This window comes from Neoarius graeffei, chromosome 27, assembly GCF_027579695.1.
Source record: "Neoarius graeffei isolate fNeoGra1 chromosome 27, fNeoGra1.pri, whole genome shotgun sequence".
Classification (NCBI taxonomy): Eukaryota; Metazoa; Chordata; class Actinopteri; order Siluriformes; family Ariidae; genus Neoarius; species Neoarius graeffei.
This window is the reverse complement of record NC_083595.1, coordinates 10,463,598-10,485,702: the sequence shown is the minus strand read 5'-3', so window position 1 is coordinate 10,485,702 and position 22,105 is coordinate 10,463,598. Positions and strand designations below refer to the sequence as shown.

At 44.2% G+C, this 22,105-nt stretch overlaps 1 protein-coding gene across 2 annotated transcripts in view; it reads left to right on the top strand.

Annotated features, from left to right (window-relative positions):
* The window catches only part of capn1b (calpain 1, (mu/I) large subunit b), a 107,357-nt gene that overhangs the window by 28,529 nt on the left and 56,723 nt on the right, over positions 1-22,105 (top strand). Inside the window, exons 1-2 of one of the 2 annotated variants that reach the window (XM_060911359.1) lie at positions 10,836-10,905; positions 11,048-11,117. In XM_060911359.1, the coding sequence (XP_060767342.1) occupies positions 10,897-10,905; positions 11,048-11,117 (79 nt within the window). In that variant the 5' untranslated portion in view covers positions 10,836-10,896. Of the gene's footprint in view, positions 1-10,835; positions 10,906-11,047; positions 11,118-22,105 lie in introns of those variants that run through there. The other variant, XM_060911358.1, reaches the window with a different exon arrangement.

Genomic DNA, 22,105 nt, shown 5'->3' with positions numbered 1-22,105 from the left:
ACGTGAAGAGAGGTAAGCAATTTATTATATATCTTTTTCCATCAAAGTTGCATTTTGTAGCTTCGAAGCTAAGTTTTAGTGCCGTTTCTAGAACATATCATCAAGAAAACGTGGAAGAAACAGCAGTAATGGAAGAGCCGGTTTCTAAACTGCCTAAAACTCGCAATGGTAATTTATTTTTTGTTGCATAATGCACTCAGGCTGCCAGTCAGTGTGTGACACACACACACACACACACACACACACACACACACACACACACACACACATGCCCTGAAAAATCCTAGCTACACCCCTGATTTACATGAGAAATTTGGTCTTCATTGGTGAGTTTAAATTTACAGACAATACGAACTAATGTAAACAATTGGCTTCAACTCACATAAATATGAATTGGAAATGTTTAGTTCACTTTAGCTTCTGCAAACGCACAACTCTACTAAAAGATTGATAAACGAGGCTCAGTGTCCCCAACATTGAAACCTGAAAGCTTTAGGCCCTGTCCACATGGCAACGGATTCAGGTGAATCTGCTAAAGTTGTTTATCGTTTCGGCTTGGCGTCCACACGGCACCGGCGTTTTGGGTGCCCCAAAACGAAATCTTTTGAGAACGGGTTCCAGAGTGAAAAAAATCTGGCAACGGAGCCGTTGTGAAGTCGTCTGGATGAGTAGAACGGATTCGTTTACGATGACGCCACAACCACATGTGCTTCACGCCGGGTAGAAGTGTAACGAACTCGATGCGAGTTGTCAACAAATCCTATAACTTGGTTCATGAAACGTGCTTACAAAATATTTTCACTGTGAATATTTATTGTGTAATGGTGCAAAGTGAGAGAGAGAGAGAGAGAATAGCCCTTAGGGCAGAGTCAATCCCGCCAGCAAAAATAGGGGAAAAAAAGGAGCGATCTCACCTCTTCAGATGTTTATTCCGGACCATTAAAGAATTCTGGAGGATATCAGAATGTTGGCGTACCGGCTTCCATCTACCCCCGTTCATTCCTCTTTCCGCGTCTCCATTCAAAAAACGAGCACGTGATTTAAAGGGACTATATCCATAGGATAGGGAGTGAGAAGGTGTGTGTGCGTGTGACAGTGACAGGGATAGTCACTGTGCGCATGCGCAGTTATGCGCATGCGTCTACTTCTATTGTTCTGGTGTCTCCAAGGGGACCGTCTTACAGCGCACGTAGTGGTGTGGCATGTGTATTGCATCGTTTTCAGCAAGCGTTGTGTTGCCATATGAACCTGATATTTTACTGATCCGTTGCCCATGTGGACGCGATATTTAAAAAAAAAAAAAAAAAAATCTCGTTGCCGTTGTCGTGTGGATGTAGCGTTAGAAACTCTAACAGACCTTTACTTTTTAACAGTATTGTTTTGGGATTTTGCTGAGTTTACCTTCAACTGTCTGATTTTTTTCAAAGTAATTAACTGTGTAGCAGGAAAATCACCGCGTTTTCTAAATGCACTCCTGAAAGTTACTCATTAACTAGGGGAATTAAATTTGATATTTGACATGTTAATCATTAATGTACACTACCGTTCAAAAGTTTGGGGTCACTTTTGGCCCTTTTCCACTACCCTTTTTCAGCTCGCTTCAGCTCACTTCAGCCCGACACGGCTCGCGTTTCGACTACCAAAAACCAGCACGACTCGGCTCGCTTCAGCCCTGCTTAGCCCCTAAAACTCGCACCGTTTTGGAGTGGGGCTGAAGCGAGCCGAGTGAGGCTGGGGGCGTGAGCAGACACTCCCCTGTGCACTGATTGGTGAGGAGTGGTGTCCTCACACGCCCCGCAAGCACGCTGGGATCTGTAAACACCACAAACCCGGAAGAAGAATAATTACGAATTACGAGAATTTTTGAAGCCTTATGCGCCTCGCCTCATCTATACGCGCTTACCAGTATCTGTTGGTGTTGTCGGTGACACCAAGACCAGCAACACTAACGACTCCATGTCCTCCATGTTTATTGTTTACTATCCGGGTCGTGAGACTACCGCTTAAAAGCTCACTGATGTCACTGTTTGCGCTGCTTAACGACATCACGTGACGTCCACCCACTTTCACTAACTCCACCCAATGTGTCCACCCACTTCCAGCCAGCACGGTTCAGCGCGGTTGTAGTCGAAATGCAACTCCAATAGCCCCGTTCAGCTCGACTCAGCACGGCACGGCTCAGCCGCGTTTGTAGTGGAAAAGCGGCATTTGAAATGTCCTTATTTTTGAAAGAAAAGCACTGTTCTTTTCAATGAAGATCACTTTAAACTAATCAGAAATCCACTCTATACATTGCTAATGTGGTAAATGACTATTCTAGCTGCAAATGTCTGGTTTTTGGTGCAATATCTCCATAGGTGTATAGAGGCCCATTTCCAGCAACTCTCACTCCAGTGTTCTAATGGTACAATGTGTTTGCTCATTGCCTCAGAAGGCTAATGGATGATTAGAAAACCCTTGTACAATCATGTTAGCACAGCTGAAAACAGTTTAGCTCTTTAGAGAAGCTATAAAACTGACCTTCCTTTGAGCAGATTGAATTTCTGGAGCATCACATTTGTGGGGTCGATTAAATGCTCAAAATGGCCAGAAAAATGTCTTGGCTATATTTTCTATTCATTTTACAACTTATGGTGGTAAATAAAAGTGTGACTTTTCATGGAAAACACAAAATTGTCTGGGTGACCCCAAACTTTTGAACGGTAGTGTACATGAAAGAAAAAGGCTTAAAAGTTATAACTTGTTTTAATGAGAATAAGTAGTAGAATGCAGGGTTTTGCATGCTATTAAAATTTTTTCGTGGGACGTTGCCCCCCAATCTTAGTTTGACTTTCAAAAGTTCAGGATTTTTTTTTCTTTGCTCCACTTTCATCTCTACAGACTGACCAAACGTTATGGGGTGAGAAATTAATTTATTTGCATGCTAGCCTGAGACGGGACTGAGGTTAAATGACTTGTCATCTAGAAAAGCTACAAATTTCCGTGAGACAGGGAAACCATGATAAGGTTGCAACCTACATTGCATTGGAGTAGTCGCATGCTAAGCTAATGTAACCAGAACCATGCTAACACTGACATCTTTTAAGCTGGTTGAGTATTAGCAAGTTTACTAACATCGCTTCGAGATGGAGTTAGCGGCTAAACCTCTGTTTATGAACAAAACTAGTAATTTGGCAACTTTCCAAACACCATGCAAGTGAAACATGACCCATAACAAGCCAGCAAATGTAATATTATTTACTATTTCAAGAGAAAAAAAAAAAACAAGCCTGGTGTCTGTTTTACAGCCTTCGCTCTGCGCTCTCGCCGACAAGTAAAAGCCAGTCCAAGATTTACTCTCGCTCAGTCAGCCTCTCTTTTGCTCGTCCTGGCTTCCTCCAACAAGCTTCACCTCGACTATCATGATGTCTGTCCTCGGCTTCCTGATTTTGGAAGCCGGACGAGGTGCCGTAAAGCGTTACGCAGTTCTCGTGAGAGGTCCCAGGAACGTCCTGCCAGAGTTACATAGTGCTAAAAATGTCAGACTCTTCATCGAAGACAAAGTATTCTCCATCTTACAAGTCAAGGTACCATCGAGATTTTGAAGCTGTTATTCCATCCATCTATCCATCCATCCATCCATCCAGGTCGCAGGCAAGCTGGAGCCTACCTAAAACTGACTATGGGCGAGAGGCGGGGTCACCCTGGACAAGTCACCAGGTTATCGCAGGGCTGACCCATACAGACAAGCAACTATTCACACTTGCATTCACACCTACGGTCGATTTACAGCCACCAATTAACCTAACCTGCATGTCTTTGGGCTGTGGAGGAAACCAGAGCACCTGGAGGAAACCCACACAGACACGGGGAGAACATGCAAACTCCACACAGAAAGGCCCTCGCTGGTCGCTGGGCTCGAACCCGGGACCTTCTTGCTGTGAGGCGACAGCGCTAACCACTACACCACCGTGCCACCCTTTGAAGCTATTATTTTAGGTACAAATTGTACCTAACGTACGCCATAACTTTCACATGCATAATCATAAACCGGCGAGCTAGAGGAGTTAAAGAAAATTGTCAGATGTAGAGTTCCACCTCCATAGTGTTTCTCAATTGATATGTTTGTTTGATTTGCTTTGGGTTTTATGGATCCAGGTATAATTCACATGCAACAGCTGATGGAGTTACCGAAGATGAGCTTTGGGACAAAATACAGAAATTTCTAACAATGATTTTGGCTTCAGGGCGGCACGGTGGTGTAGTGGTTAGCGCTGTCGCCTCACAGCAAGAAGGTCCTGGGTTCGAGCCCTGGGGCCGGCGAGGGCCTTTCTGTGTGGAGTTTGCATGTTCTCCCTGTGTCCGCGTGGGTTTCCTCCGGGTGCTCCGGTTTCCCCCACAGTCCAAAGACATGCAGGTTAGGTTAACTGGTGACTCTAAATTGACCGTAGGTGTGAATGTGAGTGCGAATGGTTGTCTGTGTCTATGTGTCAGCCCTGTGATGACCTGGCGACTTGTCCAGGGTGTACCCTGCCTTTCACCCGTAGTCAGCTGGGATAGGCTCCAGCTTGTCTGCGACCCTGTAGAAGGATAAAGCGGCTAGAGATAATGAGATGAGATGAGATTTTGGCTTCATGATGCATGATTGACACAGTGTTAAGATATTAAAGTGGATGTAATGCATTTATATCTGTGACGAATCTCAGTCATCCAGGTACATAGTGATCTGTGGTTGGTTGAAGAGAGCAACTGGACTTGCTTGAAGATTCTTGAAAACGTTTCGCCTCTCATCCTAAAGGCATCCTCAGTTCTGTCTGACTAATAGGGAGTATCCAGTATTTATCCTCTCATGGATCATCATAGAATCCGAATCAGGATGCTGATGGCTGCATTGTACTGTAGGTGGCTGATAAAAGATGTCATAGACACCCACCTCTGTTCAATGATGGTCGTTCCAGGTTGACAAAAATGAATGATCCTCTCTGGCTAAGCTGTCTGCCAGTTTTCTGGAAGTCCTCTCATACTCCCACACTAGTCGAAGGGATCTCATCCCAAAGTGCGTAGAAACATATCTGTGATGAATCTCAGTCATCCAGGTACATAGTAACCTGTGGTTGGTTGAAGAGGGCAACTGGACTTGCTTGAAGGTTCTTGAAAACGATACGTTTCTACGCACTTTGGGATGAGATCCCTTCGACTGGTGCGGGAGTATGAGAGGACTTCCAGAAAACTTAGCCAGAGAGGATCATTCATTTTTGTCAACCTGGAACGACCATCATTGAACAGAGGTGGGTGTCTATGACATCTTTTATCAGCCACCTACAGTACAATGCAGCCATCAGCATTCTGATTCGGATTCTATGATGATCCATGAGAGGATAAATACTGGATACTCCCTATTAGTCAGACAGAACTGAGGAAGCCTTTAGGATGAGAAGCGAAACGTTTTCAAGAATCTTCAAGCAAGTCCAGTTGCTCTCTTCAACCAACCACAGATGTAATGCATTGTGATGCTTTAAAATGAATATCATTAATAACGACCAAAATGAATGAATAAAGCAGGGGGAAAACTAATATTAATTATGTTATTTTATTATCAAGCACAAAACTATTGATTAAATCGCAGCAGCCTTGCCTCAGGGCTAATCTCGCATAATGTCAACGTGTGGAACCCCGGTTATCTGGGTCATTTCGGTTCATCTGACGCCGTGCTTGTTTACTCGCTGAAATTGGATATTGTTATTGGAATCTTATAACAATGGGAAAGCGCTGCGTTGTGTTTGGATGTTCAAATCCATATACAACAGGGCATGCAGTTCACGAATTTCCGACTTGCACTAATCTAAAGCGACAGTGGGTGAGGTTTGTGCAAACGAAGCAGGCAGATTTAGTGTCTCCTACTAATAATAAATCTGATTCATCAAGTGTTCACCACCACCAGAATGACCGCATGGGAATTACTGGAGCAAAAAACAAACCCGTTTGTTTAATAAATAACGCTTGAGCTGACATTTGGACAGTTCATCGATTTCCCTATTATGACACACACACACTGTACCAGATGCAAGATTATGAGCAACGTTTACATATTCGCAACATCTGATCTTATCATATCTGATGCACTTTCACAGGAAGAAAAATGCACACGCAATCATCATCTATTAACTGAAACATGCCAAATGCTCTCAAATTGCAAAACTCTCGATTTGTTTTTAGTTTTGTTCAGGAAAACATGAAGGGTAACCACCGTGTTCTGCACTCCATCCATCCATCCATCCATCTCGTACGGGTGGTTCTCCACTATAGTTGCAAATTGGTGTCACCTCACTTAACAAGTATTCTGAGACCAGGCCTTTAAATAAAATCAGGGTGTCTGTGTTCATATGCCTTCCTATTGATTATAAAAATTAATTGATATTAAATTTTATCCACTCAAATATAATAGTGTTGGTAGTAGGGCTGTAACGATACACCCAACTCACGATTCGATTCGTATCGCGATTTTTGACCCACGATTCGATACGCCCATGATTTTTTTTTTTATGTTTTTTTAAAGTAGTAAATTTGACTTATTAACATTTACTTACTTACATTAACTATTTAATAACAAATAATTCAGACCACTGCAGAGAATGAGTAATATGTATGCAAAAATGAACAAATGTATATCCAAAGATTGTTTTACTTCTCAAAATAATACTGTTGAGCCGGAAGCTCTGTTTTTTTCGGTTCTGAAAAAGTCATTTTTCCAAATCGTGTAAATCCGTTAAGATTTTTTTTGGGGGGGGGGGGGGGGGGCTCTCTCACTGTCTCACTCTCATAGGGCCAATGATTTTCTGTGATCGCGGAAAACAGATGGAAATTATGGAATTTTTATGGTGAAACATTGCTCGCGTGTCAAAATGTAACTGCCGCAGAAGGCTTCCGCCCAAGCAGACATGCCTTCAGTGTTGCCAGATATTGCTAACGTTTTCCACCCCAAAATATGTTCAAAACCAGCCAAAAAGCACCTAAACCCGCCCAATCTGGCAACACTGCATGCCTTTCCGGTCAAGTGATTGTGATTGGCTTGTGGCACACCTAGCCAGCCAATGAGCTGCTTGTTTACAGATTCGCTCCCCGCGTCGCAACCAGAATGGCGACCGCTTAAAGGAAATGAATGCTCTGCCAGTGGCGAGTGTGGACGTTGCGTGACTCGCAGAAGATTGTCGCAGGTCGGCGAAAAAACGACTTACTAATAGATATAAAAAAAATAAAAGTAATTTAAGTAAGTTTAAAATGTAATTTAAATAAAAAGTAAAGTATTCATAAATTGAAGTTTGGAAGCGCCTCTGTTTTTGGGCTGAGAAGTTTGAAAGGGTGTACCGCGATTCTGCCTTCTTGTATCGCGATACGGATCGTGGCTCTGCGTATCGCGATTTCAATTTCGATACGCATATCGTTACAGCCCTAGTAACCACCGCGTTCTGCACATATCCATCCATCCATCCATCCATCCATCCATCTCGCATGTGCTACAGAGGAAGACTGTCGTGACCTGAGTGAACCAGCAACTGTTTCTCATCCTGGGGGCTCAAAAAGAGAAATGTTTATTCCGGAATATCCTTGATAATCATCTGCCGCTTCATCCGAGATATATAAGAATCACGATCAGAATTCTCTCTGAAACCTGACTCCGTATCGAGACCGGTCTAACCACCTGCTGCGCACGCAAACAAAATTGTTACCTGGATTGTTACACGTGTGACGTCACGCACCTCTTCGGGATCTTCCAGTTTAGTCTCGGCAGATTCTGTAAAAATCGGCTTATCTTATTGATTTTTTTTTTCCATTAATTTATGGCCGGGCGGCACGGTGGTGTAGTGGTTAGCGCTGTCGCCTCACAGCAAGAAGGTCCTGGGTTCGAGCCCCGGGGCCGGCGAGGGCCTTTCTGTGCGGAGTTTGCATGTTCTCCCCGTGTCCGCGTGGGTTTCCTCCGGGTGCTCCGGTTTCCCCCACAGTCCAAAGACATGCAGGTTAGGTTAACTGGTGACTCTAAATTGACCGTAGGTGTGAATGTGAATGGTTGTCTGTGTCTATGTGTCAGCCCTGTGATGACCTGGCGACTTGTCCAGGGTGTACCCCGCCTTTCGCCCGTAGTCAGCTGGGATAGGCTCCAGCTTGCCTGCGACCCTGTAGAAGGATAAAGCGGCTAGAGATGAATGAATGAATGAATGAATGAATAATTTATGGCCTTTTGGATGAGCTATAGTGCGAAAACGCATGGTCAATCAACATTGTTGCTTTGTACAAGGGAAAAAAAAGTGGGGTTTAGAGGCATTACGGTACGTACACTTGAAGTTTGCGTGAGAAATGCGTGTGACAGCCGACTCTCGTCTGTTAGCCTCATGTAGGCTACTGTATGTGTGTAGCTTGTTAAATATGCCCTGAATGCAGTTATTTTGTGAGTTAGAGGGTAGAGAGAGATTTCATGGAACCATTTCAGCCAGAACAAAGAACACCACCAAACCTTTTTTTTGTTTGTTTTTAAAGTGAGTCATTTGGGAGTCGACTCTTATTCATGAGCTGAGCCAAGTGATCTGAGTCACGGAAAATTCCTATTGCTGTTTTTTTTTTTTTTAAATTTGATAAACGTTCTTAATTGTTTTTTTTTTTTGTGGTTTTTTTTTTTTTTTATAACCATCTCCAGACAACTCTTGCGTCTTCTGAACATTTTTCGAGTTGTAATATTTAGCCACGTCCACATATTCCACCTGTATCTCTCTGCAACAAGGTTCTACCGTGTTCATTTATTATTAAATTCCCCCACAAAGAAAGTTTGGTGGAGGGATATATAGGAATCTCCCTGTCCGTCCGTCCATGTGTCTTGTAAGCGCAGCTCCTCCTAGACGGTGTCATGGATTTTGATGAAACTTTACGCTAGACCACTTGAAGATGTGCATGAAGGAAAGTAATCCCGGTCCGATGTATCAAAGGGCAGATAATTCAACTAATTCCATTACATATGGCAATTATATGATGACCAGCTTGTAAGCAGGGGGTATTCTATTGTGAGTTTACTCACAGTTCTAGTTAAAACGTTCATCACTTGATTTTATGGATGATTGTTAGGGTTTAGGACACATCCCCCCCCCCCCCCCCCCCCCCCCCTTTTTTTTTTTTTTTTTGACATCTTGAAGAATTTTTGGAAGCAGGTTGTAAACTTTTGCACTCGACAGGACAGTAATTGAGGCACACTTTACACGGGGACGGTCTGAAACAAAAACGCAAAAGTCTGTTTTCGTTCTCACTTTTTTTCCGCGTCTACACGACCGTTTTCAAGGAGGAAATCTGCGTCTATACGGTGACGCATAAATGTGTGGAATTCAATTGGATGTGCATGCCAGGCGGCTAGGTGGTGCTGTGAAAGACCTCCGCTATGCCTGCACGCATGCGCAACGTCTTCCGTCTTGTCTGATCTGCATATCTGCGCCGCGAAAACTTTGACTACTCTGGCTATGGCTACTCGTGAGGTTAAGAAAAACTTCCTCCGACGAATCGGTGTATCCAAAAATTCATAAAGGTAATTGCATACCCGCCTCTGTTCATTAACGGTATATGTGCAGATTCGGTAGAGATGTTCGAAGGACTCCTGGACGTTTATTAAAGCTGACAGAGCAGCTTGAAGGTCCGTTGGATCGATGTAATCAGACATGCTCTTACTTTCTTACTTCCCGGGCTGGCATGTACAGTATATGACATGCGTATGACGTAAACGCGTACCCGACGTGAGCAGATCCGAGCAGAGTTTCGCGTATTGGGTAGTTTAGACGAGGGCGGCATGGTGGTGTAGTGGTTAGCACTGTCGCCTCACAGCAAGAAGGTCCTGGGTTCGAGCCCCGGGGCCGGCGAGGGCCTTTCTGTGTGGAGCTTGCATGTTCTCCCTGTGTCCGCGTGGGTTTCCTCCGGGTGCTCCGGTTTCCCCCACAGTCCAAAGACATGCAGGTTAGGTTGACTGGTGACTCTAAATTGACCGTAGGTGTGAATGTGAGTGTGAATGGTTGTCTGTGTCTATGTGTCAGCCCTGTGATGACCTGGCGACTTGTCCAGGGTGTACCCCGCCTTTCGCCCGTAGTCAGCTGGGATAGGCTCCAGCTTGCCTGCGACCCTGTAGAAGGATAAAGCGGCTAGAGATAATGAGATGAGATGGGTAGTTTAGACGGATATGCAACGGGGGCTGTTTTTAACTTATCCACTCTGGAAGGCGTTTTCAATTTTTTCCGTTTTTCAGCCTCAGAAACGCCGTCCCCGTATAGACGAAAGGCACTTCCGATAAAAGATTTAGTCGTTTTTACCCGACAGCGTCCTCGTGTAAATGGGCCCTAAGTGACTTTGCATGACTTTGAGTGTAAATCGACCAGAGACTTGCTCTGAAGAGCGGGTGTGTTTCTTTCCATTGTTTTTCAGCAGCGTAGATGATGCACACTTGTGACTCATATGGGGAAGTGAAGGAGGAAAGATTTTGAGCCGTTATGAAACGCTGGTTGGTTCGTCTGCTTTAGAGTGGGAAGTTTCTGGTTGTGTCCTAGTTTCTCTGTCTCTCTCTCAAACACACACACACAATTTAAATACGTGCGAGCACATGAAAATTAGGGGTGTGGATGCAATTAAGCCCTTGCTTACAGATCCACATGATCACTGTGTATTTAATAACCAACTCTTCAGGCTGCACTTGAAAGCTTGACTTTTATGAATTAAATAAATGATGCGTTAAGTTTGTGTTATTCGCCAGGGGTAGTTCTGGTATAATCCCGTCACAATGCAACTCGTGCAGAAATGTGATTTGTTTCCATGATGTGCATTTCCACCATCGCAGGCAAATGTATTGTCTCTATAGCAACACGGACTTGCTCCGGAAAAACCGAAGTCGAAGATTAAATGAATTTGGTAGGGGAGGGGTGTTATTTAGCAAAGAAAAAGGTGTAATCATTGATATGGTGACTCGTTTCCTGTAAGAAGACATTGATGTGATGTTTACAGGCGTCTCCATGTGTTCACCGTTGGAGTTTGTGTTCTCATTGTGTTCCAGGAGCTGACGGATGATCCACAGTTCATCGTTGGAGGAGCCACTCGGACCGATATCTGCCAAGGAGCTCTGGGTGAGTTGAACGTTCGAGTCATGAGGCTTTAGCAAAAGCAGCTCTTCAGGACCGACTAATCGGGGCCTTGTGGTCCCGCCCGCTTGTTTGCTATTGGCTCACAAGACCGACGGTTCCACCTTCAAGTTTGTGAAGGACGCCTCGGGGAAACATTGCGTGCTGAATGTATTAGTCGAGTATTGCAAGTTGGACTTGCTAGCTACAGAAGGGATTATTCTAGTAAATTCCACAGCCGGTGATTCAGGTAGTCGGTGCTCGTGCTGTTTCGACAGCATCGTAATTGCACAACTCGGCGTTCGGCTGAACGTCGTAGGGTAAAATCTAATGGAGGTGGTGTGCCAATGGCCAGAGAAAACAATAAAACTGTTGGGTATTGTGTGAGTCGGGTATTGCAAAGCAGATGTACAAGTCAAACAAATCCAACACCCAGGGATCATATTTTGATCTGCAGGCTGCTGTACAAAAGGGGGGGAAAAAAAATTGTAAATTCTTGAGAGGGTTGTGTGTGTGTGTTCATTTCCTGGGCGTAGGGGGTGCAGAGCTTGCTGCCTGAGCTATGAGTCAGACAGAGTGGTTTAGCAGACAAGAGCGCTTAGGTTTGGCTGCGAGCCATCGCTTCCAGTGTGTGTATGTGTGTGTGTGTGAGAGAGAGAGAGAGATCAGAGAGCTTAGACGGTTTGGGTTTGCCGAACAGGGTGGAGAATGATTTTGTTGCGTTATAACATGGTTTATAGTCACAACACCCGATGATTGATAGACAACCAGTGAAATTCATGTGATATAACAATGTGTGTATGGGAGTGTGTGTGCGCTTCATGGGAGTGTTATGAAAGGAAACAGGATAGTAGTGTGGAAAATGGGATTGGACTTTGCCAGGCATTGTTCGCCTACGCCCCTCTCTCTCTCTCTCGGTCTCGCTGTCCCAACTGGTACTTGGAGTAACTGCAGGCTCGCTCTCAACAGTTTTCTGTCTCAAATGGCATCATAAACGATACTTATGTTGTGACCCCAAGTAACTACGTACAGTGGATATAAAACACCCCTCCACCCCACCCCCCGATAAACTGGCAGGTTTTGTGATGTAAAAATGATAAATCAAGTCAGAGCTTTTTCTACCTGGAATTTAATACAGCAACTAGCAGCATTCAAGTGGAAAACAAATTGAGCAGAAAAAGCACTTGCAATACCCTGGCTGGATCCGTGTGCACATGTTCACACAGCCCTCTTCGTTCCATAGGATTTCAGTAGAATTCATCTTCAGCTGCCAAACAAGGGCCTGTCGCGTTTTGCACAAACTACGCAATGACAACGCTCATAACATGGTTAAAGGATCCATGTTCTGTGAAATATTCTCATTCATCCAGGTCAAAGTCAAGAAAATTGAATCGAACGCAACTGGACTTGGTTTTAAGGGACATGAAACATAAATGCACGCTATATCAGTTTCTTTCCATTAAAAATATGAATTAATTGCATCAACAAATACAAAATCATCTATTAAATTCAGCAAAATCGTTATATTCGTGATGATTATATGACGCGGTACGCGGTGGTCCGGATCACCGTATTTTCCATACAAAACGAGGGCATTAATTAATTATTTTTCCTGGATTGTGGTCCGGTTCACCGTATGCTGTATTATATTACGATATAAATAAAAACTTACCAAAATCATACTGTGTTTGTCATTTAATACGAGTTTTTTTACAAAGTCGTACATCATTTGTTATTTTTTCTCAAACCGGAAGAGAAATGCATGCGTAAAACACACGCGCAATAAAAGATACCAGTTCTAACGCATGTAAAAAAGCGGGAGCTGCCACGAGGGAAGTGAAAAATAATTTTACCAACTTTCGTCATTATGTCTCAGGGTGGTTATGAACAGCTTCTAAGGAATAAGAAAAAATGTGCTAGAGACTACAAAGCAACAGAAGAAAGGGCAAAGGAAAGAATTTATTCTAAATTAGGGGAAGAAGTAGCTGAAAATTTAAAATTTATTTGTCTTCTGAACTTGGTGGTCCGGACCACACCTGAAAACGGCGTGGTCCGGACCACAACGGTAGTCCGGACCACCGCGTACCGCGTCATATGGCATTTCTGCTCGAGCTCCGATATGCATATTTTACAACCGGAAAAGCCGCCGTCACGTGATCATACGTCACAAAAACTTTCGGGCACAGCACAAGCGGGTAGATGAATGGAGAAGTGAATGACAAGAAAATTGTTTTTATAGTCTTTAACGTACATTGAACATCATGGTGTATTGTGCTGCTTATGGTTGCAATAATTCCAATGGGAAATGCCCTGGAGTAAGTTTTTTTACATTCCCCAAGGACCCGAAGCTGAGGAAAGTGTGGGCTCACTACTGCCGTAGAAAAAACTTTGCACCTACTGTTTCCCACAAACTGTGTTCGGACCATTTCACTGAGGATTCTTTCAACATTAATACTCAGGCACTGAGCGATATTAATTGCCAAGCCAAATTTAAGAGGCCGTATAGCCGGGTTCATGGAGGCAGTGATGGCGCCATAATATACAGGGCCTAACATTCCTACAACTGTAGAGACAGTCAAGAAATCCTGTAACATTAATGGGCATTTAAATAAATGTTAAGTTATGTTGGTAAGTTTGTTTAACTTTTCTTAATTTTCATCTCTTTCGCCAAACGGCGTAGTGTTGTTGGCTGTGTGATGGCGTTTCGCCATTTTGAATGTTTTCATCTCGGACTCTGGAAGCATTGTATCTCAATCAATCTCGAAAAATATCAGCAAAAAAAAACCTAGCTTGCAACGGACTTTAGCTAGATCTATGATGAACTTTCAGTGTATGATACAAAAATAATACTTCTTTCAACAGATCATTAGCCTTTGAGCAGAATTGTTTTTAACTTACCAGGAAGTGTTATCGAGCCGACCGCTTTCAGTTTCATGGGGATTGAATGAACTCTCACTCTCAGAATCATCTGACCCGTCAGAGTAAAGACAAGATCCATGTTCATGTGAATTTCCAGCTATCGGTTCGAATTGATAGGGTCTAACTTCACATCTCTGTGAAACATCGGGAATATCACTGTCGATGGTGTCCATTTCGGTAACCTGTTTACATTAGATTCCCAAGCGCTGGCTCCTTGGAAAGTTTTTGTGACGTCACGGGTCACGTGACCACCTAGCTAATTAACGAATCCTTGTTTTACGCTGATGTATAAAGTTGAATAATGTGATGATTTTCACATTTTTGACGCCCTGCAGTGATTTAGATGGCATTTCTTATGTCCTTTATACATAATTATACCCAGAAAAAAAATCCATGTCCCATGTCCTTTAAGTCTTTGAAGACGTTCCGCCCCTCATCCAAGAGGCTTCTTCAGTTCACTTCATCAGCTTGTCTGTCTAGACTGGGCTAGTCTGGCCAGCTGGTGCGAGTACCCAGGTATGGACCCTTTTCACGTGACGTCACGACAAACGCGGCCGCCATTTTGGACATGTACTACCAGTAGTTTACCACAGCCAGCATTGAGGAACGGCAGCAAAGAAAGTGTTTATTTTCAGCAAGACTTCCATCATGCCACTATATTGTTGTGCACCTGGATGTAGTAACCATCAACAAACAAGGCAAGGGTTATCATTTTATCGGATCCCGGTAGATGCTGACCGACGGAGAAGATGGATAGCGGCATACCAACGCTTGTGTAGTGACCACTTTGTTGGAGGTAAGACGAATAAAATTAGCCAGAAAAGGCATTACATTGCTGTTAACATTCTGTGGCGGCGAGTGTGTAACCAAATAGGTTAAAATAACCCATTGTAACCTCTTTGTTGTTCTGTAGTAGCTATTAGCTAACGACATTAGCTAGCGTTGTGTTCCTTTGCTGTTGGTAGACTGTAGGACAGATCAGAGGCAGTGTCCTACAAACAGCGCTTAATTTGAGGGGGAGCAAGCCGGAGCGCGCTCCGGAACCTCGGGCGTTGGCTCCGGCAGCTATTTACACTGGATCCGGTGATCCGACACCTCTTTTGACTATGTAACAAAAAACAAACAAACAAATAATTAAATTAAAAAATGCAAGTTTATTTAGTGTTAATGTCTGATTTTGATATCTGTCTTGTTGGTGATTTCTCTCATGAAACGACATCCACAAAATATCTGCAGATGAACTTAATTTGCAGTGTTATTACAAAACATGCCCAGAAGCGCAGCGCCGCGCCCCCCTCCCCCCCTCTTTTTTTCCGCACCGGAGCCGCTTATCCTCTGTGCTCCGGGACCTCCCACTTTACAAATTAAGCACTGCCTACAAATAAGTGTTCAAAACAAGAGGAGCATGTATTTGTCTCTTAAATCCAGGCCGTTCCCTGTAATCTGTAACAACGGTTGGAGAAAGTAATGGCAAATAGTGAGTGCACAAACCATAGAAGGTAAACTGTACACAGCGCCAGGGCAGTGTGATGGTATGTCTACTTTTAGATTGTGTTAGCTTATCAATGAACACACTCGTCACTCGACGAGTTTCACGTCTTTACGACGGATACTTAAATGCGTGTTAGGTATTATTGTTGCAGTCTAAGCAGTCATTGTAGCAGCTAGATGAGCGAGAACCGAAAGGGTCTGTGCCATAAACCGTTATTTCTGTACGGCGTTGCTAATGTGTCGTTACTGTTGTTATTTCTCCCTCTGCTCACCCTGTAAATGCCCTACTTCGCTGGATAGCGAAGGTGTTTTCTGCATCTCGCTCCTTTTTCTTGTATGTTCTCCGTTTGTCGCCTTCCTCGCATTCAAACCAATTCGAGCCGAAGTCCGCTACATGTCCAAAATGGTGGTCGCGTTTACGAAGGTCACGTGACTGAAAAGGGTCTATAGAGGATGTGCAGTCACGTGACCAGTCCGTGTGTACTCCGCCATATTGGACGGCTTCAGGATTGTTTACCTTGCGCGAGCGTAATGGATCCAGGGAGTAATCCCCAAGAAAATTCGGAAAATACCCCATCTACATCGCGCGATAACTTGTCTAAGTTTGTTCAGCATCTTGAAGGTGACGTGAGGCAGCGTTACGTGGAAAAGTGTTCCAGGTTGGGGATTGCAGATCCGTACAACTTGCCGCAATCCTTGTTCAGGGAAATTCGAAGCTGCGGTGCCGGCGATTTGCCCGATCTGGCCTACCACGACATTTACAATTTTCTTGTTAATCATGAATCGTGTTACACTGGCAAAGCCCTCAAAGCTTACAAGAGCCTGGAAGCTTATAAATATTTTGTTGCGGGATGGGTATCCCAATTATACCTCTGGAAGGTTCCGAAGAAGAATGTCTACTTGATAACCTCACGGGTAAGTGGCATTTAAGGCATTTATCATAAAGAGACTATGCAGGACGTTTTATCGTAAGAATGTTCGAAATCTAAACTCAGTTCCAGATAATGACAGGGTTGTAAATATGTATGTTTTTGTCTGAAAAAAAAAATCACAAATCACCGACTATGCAGTTATCATTCAATCCGAAAATCAACTTAACAGATGTACTAGGAGTATTGAATTAGAAGATTACACCTACCTGATATGAAGTGTTCACTACAAATTCGGCTGGTAGAACTGGGGTACCAGTTTTCTCTTCGCACAGCGGACACCCATTTTGCGCATCTCTCCGCGTCTGCGGGGAATCTATAAAATGACAGGCCCTCCTTTTGGCCCTGTCTATTGGTACAACCAAATGCTGAACAAGATATAACCATTCTCGAAAGATCTACTCCCACACACTTGATAATTAGAACGGGTTCGTCTAAGTTCTATGCGCGGCCATGCCGTCCAAGATGGCAGATAAACAAATATCACGTGATGTCACGTGCACGCTGTCTATTGAACCTCTGTGGAGTCGTCATCAAGGCCACTGATGTCATCGTTTCTTTAGTGCTCCAGGGTGTTTTATAGTCTTTGGAGTCAACTTTGGCCCTGTCCACACGGCAACGGATTCAGGTGACTCCGATACAATTGCTTATCGTTTAGGCCTGGCGTCCACACGGCACCGGCGTTTTGGGTGCCCAAAACACAATCTTTTTGAGAACGGGTTCCAGAGTGGAAAGATCTGGCAACGTTGCCGTTGTGAAGTCGTCTGGATGAGTAGAACGGATTTGTTTACGATGACGTCACAACCACATGACTGTGAGTGCTTCACGCCGGGTAGAAGTGTAACGAACTCTATGCGAGTTGTCAACAAATCCTATAACTTGGTTCATGAAACGCGCTTACAAAATATTTTCACTGTGAATATTTATTGTGTAATGGTGCAAAGTGAGAGAGAGAGAGAGAGAGACTCTGCCGTTAGGGCAGAGTCAATCCCGCCAGCAAAAATAGGGAAAAAAGGAGCGATCTCACCTCTTCAGATGTTGGTTTAAGTCCTACAATACATTCCTCAAAAAGGGTGTAGAAGAGCAAATTAATCCATCAACGTGTAGCATTCAATTTATTCCGGACCATTAAAGACGCCGCCTTCCGCGTAGAATCATGCGTCATCCTCGTCGCCATATTGGATAGGTCAAAGCGGAGAATAAAGATTCATGTGCTGCGTTTAACTGTACCAACAGGTTTACTGTCCAAACGAGATCACATGGGATTACTTTTCACAGGTGAGAAACAACAAATTAATCCATCAACGTGTAGCATTCAATTTATTCCGGACCATTAAAGACGCCGCCTTCCGCGTAGAATCATACGTCATCCTCGCCGCCATATTGGATAGGTCAAAGCGGAGAATAAAGATTAGCTGCGTTTAACTGTACCAACAGGTTTGCCGTCCAAACGAGATCACATGGGATTACCTTTCACAGGCGAGACTGGAAAAATACTTTTCATTGTATTTGGTCATTATAATGTAATTTTACGAACAGATTTTCCTGACTTTGTGGCTAATATGAAGTCTCGCGCATAATAGTTTATGCACATGCGTCCTTACTACTTCTATTGTTCTGGTGTCTCCGAAGGGACCGTCTTACAGCGCCCCTAGAGGTGTGGCATGTGTATTGCATCGTTTTCAGCAAGCGTTGCGTTGCCATATGGACCTGATATTTTACTGATCGTTGCCCATTTGGACGCGATATGTTTTTAAATAACATCTCGTTGCCGTTGTCGTGTGGATGTAGCCTTTGTTCGTGCTCCATTCTGCTGTAACGACAGTCGTTTGGCGTTGTTGGAGTCACATGAGGCCATCACATGAGCACAAACACCTGAGGGAGGCCCTTAAAGGGCATATCATGGGTAAATTCAGGAGCAAGATCAATGTAATTCTCCTATTTTATATTAAACTTTGGTCAAATATCTGTAACATTCTGCATTCTCTGCAATTTTTTTTTTACCTTGCGCAATACCAGAAAAATACAGTTGAAATCAAGCCATTCGAGGCGAATTGGTCCGCCTCTGAAAAAACTTTGCATTTGAATTTCCCGGCAAACATTGATTTTCGTGACCTCATCTGCGGGACGCCTCCTTCTGAATCCTATGTCAGCACTGGTTTGTTTATGAGAAAACGACCTGGTGGTTTTCTGCAAATTTCTTCAACGTTATCACGTAATTGTTAAAATGGTTAACAGATGTATCGTAGGAGGGTGTAGCAACACCAATCTTGATGGGATTAGTACTCATCGTTTTCCAAAAGACCGGACAATGAGAGAGATGACCGTGAGCTCCTGTGGAGGGCGGCCCCATGTGGACAGTTGGGGGTCGCGCCTGGAGGACGCTCTGGACTCTTGCAGTGGTGCTTTTGTGGCTGGGGACTGCAGTTGACTTGCTGACTTTAGGACTGCAGTTGACTTGCTGACTTTGGGACTGTGGTTGTTGTGAACGGTTTGGTGCTTGGGTTTCCATCGGTGGGGGGTTTACAGCATCAACGAAGCTGACTTTGTTAGGACTGTTAATGTTATAGTCATGTTGTCTGTTGTTGCCCAGATGGGGATGGGTTCCCTTTTGAGTCTGGTTACTCTCTGGGTTTCTTCCTTGTGTCGTCTGGGGGAGTTTTTCCTTGCCACTGTCGCCACAGGCGTGCTCGTTGGGGATAGATTAGGGATAAAATTAGCTCGTATTTTAAGTCGTTCAAATTCTGTAAAGCTGCTTTGCGATAATGTTTATTGTTAAAAACGCTATACAAATAAAACTTGAGAAATGGGAGCGCTTCGTCTGCGCAGGCTATGCACTGAAACCGTGCAAGCTCACGCAGCCTGCTGGCGCTTCCGCAGGTAACATCACGAATCTGGCTCCAGACTCCCTTTGGGATTTTTCCAGACGCGATTTATTTATTTATTTATTTATTTTGCTGTAGACAGATGGCCTTGTGCAAAATTACCTGTCCGGATGAGTGTGTAAAGGGACATACTTTCATATAAAAACAAAAAAACGAAATTGGTCCAGAATATGCCCTTTAAAACCTGTGGTTACCCCAGTTGGACCTTTGTGAAAATGGCGACACGTTCCAGAAAGAACACCAACACTGTGGATAAGGAGAAAAGCAAGAGCATTGTTGTCCTGTATGTGTCTGAGGTATCTAAGGCCAAGTTTACATTAGACCGTATCTGTCTCGTTTTCTTCGCGGATGCACTGTCCGTTTACATTAAAACGCCTGGAAACGCCGGGAAACGGGAATCCGCCAGGGTCCACGTATTCAATCCAGATCGTGTCTGGTCCGGTGCTGTGTAAACATTGAGATACGCGGATACGCTGTGCTGAGCTCTAGCTGGCGTCGTCATTGGACAACGTCACTGTGACATCCACCTTCCTGATTCGCTGGCGTTGGTCATGTGACGCGACTGCTGAAAAACGGCGCGGACTTCCGCCTTGTATCACCTTTCATTAAAGAGTATAAAAGTATGAAAATACTGCAAATACTGATGCAAATACTGCCCATTGTGTAGTTATGATTGTCTTTAGGCTTGCCATCCTTCCACTTGCAAGTGGTAAGTGACGCACATGCCCGATATGCACTCGGATCACACACACAGCGGCTCAGTCCCGAATCACTGCTCGTGCACTTCACTCGCGCGCTCTGTGAGCTGCGCAGGGCCGGAGTGCGCACCCTCCAGAGGGCACTCGCTGTTCAGGGCGGAGTGATTTGGAGCGCAGGATGCCTGCGGAGCCGAGCGTATCCGTGTATTGGCGTTGCTGTGTGCACGCTAATCGTTTTAAAAACGTTAATCTGATGATCCGCTGATACGGTCTAATGTAAACCCCACCTAAGAAACTCAGGAGGGTCTTTAACAAGCACCGCATCCCTGTGTTTTTCAAACTCGCTAGTACACTCAGTCAAAGACTAGTACACCCCAAAGACTGTACACCATACACCCAAAAAAGCAACCTGGTGTATGCTGTCCAATGCAGCGAGGAATGCTCGGACCTGTATGTTGATGGAACTAAACAAACATGTGGCCCAACACAGGAGGGCCAACTCTTCAAGCCAAGACTGTTCTGTCTGTTTACACCCAAAGGAAAAGGCACACTCCTTTGAGGATAGCAATGTACACATTTTGGACAGGGAAGACCGATGGTTTGAAAGGGTAGTAAAGGAAGCCATTTATGCGAAATTGGAAAAAACATCCCTCAACAGAGGAGAAGATCTGCAACACCACCTATCTCCCACTTAGGCTACGTTTACATTAGACCGTATCTGTCTCGTTTTCTTCGCGGATGCACTGTCCGTTTACATTAAACCACCTGGAAAAGCCGGGAAACGGGAATCCGCCAGCGTCCATGTATTCAATCTAGATCGTATCTGGTCCGGTGCTGTGTAAACATTGAGATACGCGAATACGCTGTGCTGAGCTCTAGCTGGCGTCCTCATTGGACAACGTCACTGTGACATCCACCTTCCTGATTCGCTGGCGTTGGTCATGTGACGCGACTGCTGAAAAACGGCGCGGACTTCCGCCTTGTATCACCTTTCATTAAAGAGTATAAAAGTATGAAAATACTGCAAATACTGATGCAAATACTGCCCATTGTGTAGTTATGATTGTCTTTAGGCTTGCCATCCTTCCACTTGCAAGTAGTAAGTGATATGCGCTGGGATCTCACACACACAGCAGCTCAGTACCGAATCGTGGCTTGTGCACTTCACTCGCGCGCTGTGTGAGCTGCGCAGGGCCGGAGTGCGCACCCTCCAGAGGGCACTCGCTGTTCAGGGCGGAGTGATTTGGAGCGCAGGATGCCTGCGGAGCCGAGCGTATCCGTGTATTGGTGTTGCTGTGTGCACGGCTAACGGTTTTAGTGCAAACGCGAATCGTTTTAAGAACGTTAATCTGATGATCCGCTGATTCGACGTAATGTAAATGTAGCCTTACAATGCTGTCCTTTCATCCCTACCCAGCAGAGTTCACACCTTGGCCTCCAAGAACAACGGTCATTCCAAATGGCCTTGTGTGACTCCAGCAACTCTAACAACCCCAAATGACTGTCGTTACAGCAGAATGGAGCATGAACAAAGTTGACTCCAAAGACTTTATCACACCCTGGAGCACTAAAGAAACGATGACCTCAGTGGCCTTGATAACGAATCCACTGATTGATTGATTGATTGATTACCTGGGTACTAGGGGTGTAACGATTCATCCACTACATTGATGAATCGATTTATTTTCCTACGATCCAACTACAATGATCTGTGCTCGCCAAGTTGGCCTTCCGGATGACATACATTGATCTAATATCGTTTTAAAAGGTAATCAATCGATTGTATCGATATTAGGGATCGACCGATATGTTTTTTTCAGGACCGATACCGATTATTATGGAATTGGGATGCCGATAACCGATATGTGCAACCAATAAATGTAAACATTATAATTCACATGAAATTAAACATAGCACACACTGACACAGACCTTCATATCCATGAAATGTATGTTTAATTGTAAAATTGAACATGAAATTTTGTGCAGGGAGATGCCAGCAGCATTTGTACAATAAAGTCAAACATTAGTTAGAATAAAATGAGAAATAAAATAATAAAATAAATATTCACC